General features: G+C 40.4%; 1 protein-coding gene across 4 annotated transcripts in view; it reads left to right on the forward strand.

Moving 5' to 3' along the window:
- cntn5 (contactin 5) overlaps nucleotides 1–4,995 on the forward strand; it is a 115,799-nt gene extending 110,804 nt beyond the window's left edge. For all 4 annotated transcript variants that reach the window (XM_005735931.1, XM_005735932.1, XM_005735933.1 and 1 more), the window contains 6 exons: nucleotides 1,814–2,048; nucleotides 2,133–2,242; nucleotides 2,351–2,537; nucleotides 2,701–2,813; nucleotides 3,464–3,632; nucleotides 4,098–4,995. In XM_005735931.1, coding sequence (XP_005735988.1) covers nucleotides 1,814–2,048; nucleotides 2,133–2,242; nucleotides 2,351–2,537; nucleotides 2,701–2,813; nucleotides 3,464–3,632; nucleotides 4,098–4,201 — 918 coding nt within the window. In that variant the 3' untranslated portion in view covers nucleotides 4,202–4,995. The remainder of the gene's footprint in view (nucleotides 1–1,813; nucleotides 2,049–2,132; nucleotides 2,243–2,350; nucleotides 2,538–2,700; nucleotides 2,814–3,463; nucleotides 3,633–4,097) is intronic.
- The last annotated feature ends 3,304 nt before the right edge of the window (nucleotides 4,996–8,299 follow it).

Consider the following 8,299-nt stretch of genomic DNA (forward strand, 5'->3'; position numbering starts at 1 on the left):
CTTGGCTAGTATAGCACAATGACATCCATCTTATAAATACCATAGCGCCCCATGTTGAGGGACACATAAAGCTCATAAAATAACGATTGATGCTTGGTATGACACAAAAGCCTAATAAAGAGCCCTTATGAGTCATGCGTGAATTTAAATAATTGCAAACAGCAATTTCTTGCTCACGATTCTCCTCATAAGGTTTATAGCTGTGACTTTCGTTCACGCACATCCATGATCTGAAGAATTAGGTTCTTCCACGAGTGGCTCAGCATAAAAGTGAGAGCGAACATTATTCAGTCTCCTCATTTGTTTTCATTCAGACATTTTCTCCAGTCAGATCAAGTCACTTGTGAAGTAGCGAGCCTACAACAGTGAAAAATTTAAGTGCTTCTTCAAGAATTATATTGTCTCTCTGCCAATTTTGAGGTACAAGAATTGGTCACCCATCAGGAAGTGTGTCAGTTTTCGAGAGAATCACAGCACAATGCTGAGACACTTCACTTTGATACAGTAGCCTCCTTCTGGTTCTTGGCATTTTAAGTAGTTTTAGCTCTACCCTATTTGTTCTTGCTTCTGCTAAATGCTTTTGGAAATAAATCAAGACTCTGTCAGTGATCAATGGAGATGGATATTAGAGGAGACGGAGCAGGAATGTTAGCCCTTTTTGGCAGTCAGGGCATGTGAGCGCATGGCAGTTCCGCCTTTCCAATCATCTGTGGAAAGTTGTCAGAGCCTGGACAGCCATGGTGGGCAGGGTTATTAAGCAGGATGAATGACTAAACAGTCTCTGCAGCTTCATTCAGCCATCTCTTTAGAGGCGACTGCGAGAGACTGCTTTTACACTTGTAGCCAAAGGGAGGACCATTAGTGATGCCTCCATAGTCCCCATCACTGAGCCTTAAGACTTACCTCAGTTCAAACTGTGTCCACGCTTATCTGTGACTATCTCACATCCCAAAGTCTTTCTGAACTTAACTAGCTAATTTGTTCACGCTGTTTTGTAAAGACCTGTGTTCCTTGGCATCTCTTTCAAATCTCTGCCAGCCGTGAGAATAATTTTGATGGAAGCTAATTCATTTCCACTGATCATCCCTGTAATTAGGCAGTCACGGTGATTGGTCATTGTCGAATGAAATGTGAACTACATCTCTATTCCCGCGCAATCCCCCTACAGACTAGATAGCTAATGCGGGTGATGCCTTCAGGGGACTGTATCACTCTGAAGCTTATGCAAATCAACACATTACAGCAAATGCAGCATACTTGCCAAAAACAGGTGTACAGGTGTTTGTCATTTATTAAATTTAGCCAAAGATTTAATCCCTGCTGCTCATATTTTAATTAGATTCTAGCTCACTTAATAAATTGGCACTTGATTTGATTAAGTACAGAGCAGCTGTGGAAGACACTTCCCAGTTTCACCACTATAGGAAAACCACAGATAATCACTGGAAACCCGTGTCCCCAAAATCCTCCTGTCAGACATGGAAAGATAAATAGCTACATAATGGGCACAACTGAGCCAGATATGATTTGTTTCCATTGCTCAAGACTGACTGCATCTTTATTAATACTGGCAGACAGTTGCAGTAAATGGGTAGGAAATTGAAAGCTGGTTAAACGGGATTACCGCAGAGGAGAAACTTCTTTTTTCATTCAATGAGATCCTTGCTTTCAATGATGAAGCTGTCCAGATTGGAAATTGTGAAAATGATGCACTTTCAGTCAAAGAGTTTAAGTGCTGCTGAGCTGCTTTTGTATTCTTATACCAGTGAAATACACTCCATGGTGATTGAGTCTCCTCTTTCTGTGTTTTCAGCCTGTATCTGAGGAGTTCCAAAATGGTGAGGGTTTTGGGTATATTGTTGCATTTCGTGCCAACGGGACACGAGGGTGGAAGGAGAAGATGGTGACTTCCGCAGACTCTACGATGTACAAATACAGGGACGAGACCTTCCCTCCTCTTACCCCCTTTGAAGTGAAGGTTGGTGTCTACAACAATAAGGGAGATGGGCCATTTAGCAAAGTTGTCATCATCCACTCTGCTGAGGGGGGTAAGTTAATATTCATGGTTGTATGAATTTTAAAGACAGAGGAGGAGTTGTTTTCTCCATTGGATCTTCACTGTTGTTTTACAGAGCCAAGGGAAGCGCCGTCTGATGTGAAAGCTTACGGCATTTCTTCCTCAGAAATTAGAGTGACTTGGAAATCGCCCACGCCTGGTCCTGGAAAACCAAGAGGATATGAGGTTTGTATAAATTATGTCTGTGATTGTTTCTTTGCACACTTTTGATGTGTGACATTTTGTAAAACGTTCTCCTTCTTGCATTTTTCTGTCCTTAATTTCTATTAACAGGTCAGCTACTGGAAGGATATGGAGCTGGAGGAGTCAGGAAAAAAACAACAAACTGTAAAAAATGAGACATCGATGGTCTTGACAGGATTAGAGGGGAACAGTGTGTATGCCATTACAGTAAAAGGCTTCAACAGCATTGGCCAAGGTCCTGGCAGTACTGCTGTCACAGCCAAGACCAGGAAACCCCGTGAGTACAGCACTGACACTAATCTCATAATACTATATCTGGAATACAGGCTACTTGTTAAGTTTGCTTGCCTGTAGAAAGTGTAGTAATTGACCTAGTTGGCTGAAGCTCTCTTTTAAAGTCTTTTTAAATTTGGACTTTGGGTGTTGTGTTATATCCATAGCTCCTGCTCAGCCACCAGCCAACCTTCACTGGCTTCAGGAGGGCAACAACGTGTCCTTAAGCTGGGACCCCGTGAAGGCAAAAGACAATGAGTCTGATGTCATCGGGTACATGGTAATGATCCATCCTTATATTGTTCAGTTACATAAAATCTGGTAAATTGTTAATGCAGGGAGGAAAAGTTCCCAAACAAAGTATCCTATCCTCGATTTTGCTAAAGATTGATCTCAAACTCTCCTCGTCTCCACATGAGTAGCCGTGTTTATAGTTTATACACTGTGGCAAATAATTATTTGATCCCCTGCTGAATGCGTATGTTTGCTAACTCGCAAAGAAATAAACAGTCTTTAATGTTTATGGTCGTTTCATTTTAATGGAGAGAGACGGGATATCAACGAAAACAAAAACACATTACATAAAAGTTGAATAATTATTAGGATCAAATAATTATTTCCCCGACTGTATCTTAGAGAAATGATACCTCTCGAAAAGATTGAAAAATGACCTATGATACACAACTATAGAAATGCAATAGGTATTACCATTACCTTCAGCAGGGCTTACATTCAAACTACTACTTTCTCATAAAGAATAGCTTGCAGCCTTTCTACTGACCTAGTCTTGTAACAAATAAGAATATATCTGCAAATACACTTAGCTTATTTGACCATTTTTTTTCTTTCATAGGGGTCTGAATGCACTTTTAGTGTGATATGCGGAAAAAAAAAAGTGAAGTAAACCTTCAATGTGTATATGTAATGCAGGTGTTACTGAAACAGGAGGGCAGAGGCCACAACCAGGTGACAAGAACCATTAACCCTTCAACCATGCTCTCACTGCCAGAGGGAGGCACTTATGTCATTGAGGTGCGGGCGCTCAGTGAAGGGGGAGAGGGAGCCTTCAGCTCCCAAGTTCGACTTGTCACTTCCTCTGGTAAGCTGGAAGCTGCTTAGTTGCCTCTCTTCTCACTCACATTACATGACCTCTGAAATCCAATTTCTATGCACAAGCTGTTTTCTCTTTGTAGCAATCTTATGTCCTGCCCTTAATTTAGTCACCACAGCTGTTCAGCGAGCCAAGTTTTCTTTGGCTAATACTGTTTTAATTACCTCGCCCACACAAACCTTCCTACTCCTGCACAGCCAATTAACTTCTAAGCAACAGAATGAACCGAAACTTTGCAGTGTTACGTGTGACCAGCCAGATTTTAAAGGCAGTTGCAGTTTTCCTCTTTGTCTCTATATTCCACCAGTCATTTTCCACCCTTCAGGAAAAAGATTATTTCCATGCAGCTACACACTCCCGATATATAGACCACTATATTGAATACATAATTTAGCGTTAAAAAAAGAATTCATCTTTGTATTGACTCTCCTCTCATCCACTTGCTTTCCTTAGGTGTCCGAGCAAAAAGCAACCAGTGCTCAGTGCACTGCCTGCCACGGAGCCTAACATGGACTGCAATCCTCCTGGTTCTTCTGGTGCCTTCAGCTTCCTGGTGAGGCCACGGTGGTGTCCTCACTTTCATGAAGGGAGCCACCAGTCTTCTGCTCCCTTTTTCTCTCTGACTGCCTGCTTGCTTCGGCCTTACCCATCTCAAAGGGCCTGAGGTGTGCTGAAGGGGTTTGATTCTGCCAGTTCACATGCAGCTCTTCAGAGTCCCTCCTTTTCAATTCAGTTTTCTTTGAGGCCCCGGACATTTGAGTTGCGCCATTCTTTCCAACATCACAATAGTGTTGTACTGTAGTATACATTATGTGGAAGGATTTGTTTAATCACTTAATTTAACATTATGTGTTCCTCTCAATGACTGGCATCTAACGACTTCCAGACGGCTCCTACAGCTCCGGGGCTCTACAGAGCATGAACAATTCCTTGAAAGCTGCTGTGGTAGTAATACAGGGATCAGCCGACCTGTTTCTTTTCATTACTTATCTGCATCAATTTACCCCTTGGCTGCCTAACAAGCAATGCAGCAGAGGCTCAGTAGAGATAAGTGCATTGTTTTCTTATTCACACATTGAGGAGAAAAAAGTTTTTTTTTATGGAACCAAGAATCTTACTATTTCCAGACTTGCTTTTTGTACATTGTGTTACCTTTAGAGAAAAACAGTGGTGTGTGTCAGCTATGTCAAACTCTGTTTTTTGGTAGCAATTAAGCAATGCTTGGTGATACAGTTTGTTAACTGTTGGATGTATGGAAGTAGGAAACAGTGGTTTGGGTACATGCTGTGCCCAAACACATTAATAGACAAAGATAGCTCTGTACGGACTCCTGGTGTCAGTACAAATAAATGTGATGTATATTTTTTAAATGATTGTTTTTGGAATTTCTGACTTTCAGAAAAGAATGTCTGTTCGTATAGGTGTGTGTGCGTGTGTGTCTGTGAAATAACTCAAATATCCAGTAGCTACACCCAAGGTATCCAGAAAACCATCTCTGAACACAAAAATGACACAAAAGGTCAAACATTGAAGCAGACGGACTACAACATCAGGTGCTCATCTTCTGATGACTGCTTCCATCAGGACAACAGGCCATTCATTCACATATTTAAACTAAAACTCAAATCATATAGAATCTTGCTGAGCTATCACACAGGTTTGCATTTTAAGGAGTCTTGGCCATATGTCATGTAAGATATGGGTAGATTAAATTTCACATGCGTGGCATTAGAGGCCGCAAAACTTTGTGTGATAAAAGACACTCTGCAGAGCCAAATAGGACAGCATCAAGAGTATCTCTCCTTCCTCCTGGGCTTCTCTCTTGCCTTGTCTGCAGTAAAAGCTTATCTTACAGGGCAGAAATCCAAATGAATTTGCCTCAAGTGTAATTAATGTTAGTATGGAGATCTATAGTCCTAAAGCCTTCTTGCCTGAACCGACCTTTTGCTTCCTCTGCCTCTAGCTCTGTGGACTCTATTACAGAGTCAGAGTAACCTGGCTCACCCGCGCAGGTTCAGACAAGGGTGCTGGCTCAACCACAAGAGATACGACCACACAGCAGAACAGAGGACGAACACTGCTCCGAGCAGTGTCTATCCCATAGATACTCTTCTTTCGGACTTCTCTGTTTTGGTTACGTTCAAAAGGGGAGGATGGTGAGAGTGGTCTCCTCTTTCTAACTTGTACATCATTTCTGTCTGTAGTGCTAAGCATTAAGCTGTTTAATGTCAATGGAGGGGTTTTGTGGTGCTTTTAGCCTGTTCAATGATGTCGGCTCAAACACATGCCTCCACACAAGTGCTAATGTACCAACCTTTAATTATTCATGCAGCACCTGACTGTGTTGGCGCATCTGATTTATGATAATGGATTATGTATCCAGCAAGGGGACCCATTTGGTTCAGAGAGCCAGAAGCTATAGTGTCAGCAATTAAAACATGAACTCCCCCTAGGTTAATGTCAGTGTGTGTGTGCATGCATGTGGATGTGTGCAGGATATACTGTGCTTTTTAGTAATCTACAGTATATTCAATGGTATTGGGTCTAATGCATATTGCTTGAGATTAAAAAAACAATATTTTTGCTGTTTTTGATGACACTACTTGTAGTTACATTTTGTATGTTAAAAATAAGCTGCTATTACTGTAGTATTTGAATATTTTTAATCACTTGGCCATAGAAATAGACATAAAAATATTACCTTAGGTACATTTTTCTAACGTGTCTATAACCTGGCCTACCTGTCTGTAGTGTGACTAAAGGAGTCACACTACACTGGTTTTGATTGGGTTAGCCGCACACCGACTAAAATGTCAAACCGAAAGCGGAGCAACCTTGCTCCGAAAACAATACTTTTGGAATTTAAATTTCAAAACAGATTGGATGATTTGAAGCTAGCGTGCCACGTGTAAAGGTTGTCCCCTTGTCATTCTGAGTTAGCTTTCTCTGACACTTGCATCATGCACACAAGGAGGGTGACTCTGCTGTGTCAAAAACAGCCTTTCAAAAAACAACCAGCCAATATCTTCATACTGCCGCTTCATGCATTCCCTACTGTCCTTCCACTTTATAAAACTTAGAGTCAAGTATTAAATTGTCTTTGCAGCATTGTTGTTCAGGGAATCGCTTTGTGATTTAGAACTGAGCGATCCCTGTGACTTTGCTTTTGAGGCAGGTCACAGTTTAACACTCGTCCTGAAATTGCCAGAGAAGAACTGCAAAGAAGGGTCCTCCAACAGATGCAGCCGCTACAGTAAGAGGTAAACTGTAATATCATACAGTAAGAGATTTTCACATGCACTTCCATGTTTTTTCACTTAAAAAAAGGTCTTAAATCATACAGTTATGGACAGATTTATCATGGGAATATGTTTGTTTTCTGAATCTTCTTTTAGGACAATTAGCAGATGCTACTAAATTGAAGGAAATATTTGGTTATTTTTACAGTAGTATGTTTTTACAGGCTTATATGTGATATAAATCTGATGTAATATAAAATTGCATATATAAATCATTTATTAGCTGTTGAGTCTGCTTTACAGGTCACGCTGTATGTTTTGGTATTTAAATGTAAAAATATTACTCTTGGGACTTCTGATTCTGCAAGCTAATTTGAATTTGTTATTCGAGGTTTCTGTGATGTTTGGATTTTCAGCCTATTGGCCCCCCCAGCAGTGACAGGAATGGCAGAGAATGAGAATTAGGGAAGAATGTGAACAGAAGGATTAAAGGAAGCGCTTTGTAGTGAGAGTCAACAGAAAGCATTGTATTGCATCAGTCCACTAATCATCAAACACGATGTCTTTTGTCCTCTAAAATCATCTTCTTGACCATTTATTCTGAGGAAACCAAAATGCACAGTATGTGCAATATTTTTGACTTTTACATGACATAAAATTGTTTTCCTATTTTTTTCTTGCATCATAATTTATTTTCAGATTGTTATCCTTCCTATTAGCTGTAAATTAATGTCACTTGGTTTGCCGGTTAAGTCTCCAGGTTAAGTAATGTTAAGATATTTGAACAAGTGTTGTTCAATTCAGAATTCAAAAACAAGTACAAGTGTAGTGTATAAAGTATACCCTCTTCAGAACTAAACCCTGCCTGTGTGCTGGCAGATGGTGTACTATTAAAGGGGAACTTCTTGAAATACGCCAGTTAATCTGATATACTGTGAATCCTCACTCATAAGAAATTAAAGCAAAAGGGCCCCGCAGTGAGGCCTCATTAGGGAGACACATTTAAGAGTAAATCTAAGAAGCGAGAAGACAAATCTGGTTGATTAAACTTTCTTCTTGTTCTTCACACTTTGTGTTTTTCCTCTGTTTCTACTCTAAACATTTACCACTGAAATATAGAAATGAGATATGGGAAAATGTCTGGCGCTTGCTAAATCACATGATGTCTGCCTGCAAATAGTTTCCAAATATGATGTCTCATGCTGCTCAACAGAGAAAAAAATCAACATTTCCTAGATTTTTGCCTGCAGGTGTATTTCCTTTCAGGAAGTAAGAGTCACATATGGTGATTTGTTTATACAGATCTTGGAATTCAGCCAAATCCCTGCAGATTGGAGACAGTGGTGATTCAGTTTTGGAGATCCGAGCTACTTTTCTCAAGACCCATTGTGTGAGGAAATATAATGGGATGGATGT

Source organism: Pundamilia nyererei, unplaced genomic scaffold (genome assembly GCF_000239375.1).
Source record: "Pundamilia nyererei isolate P.nyererei 1_Seehausen unplaced genomic scaffold, PunNye1.0 scaffold00066, whole genome shotgun sequence".
NCBI lineage: Eukaryota > Metazoa > Chordata > Actinopteri > Cichliformes > Cichlidae > Pundamilia > Pundamilia nyererei.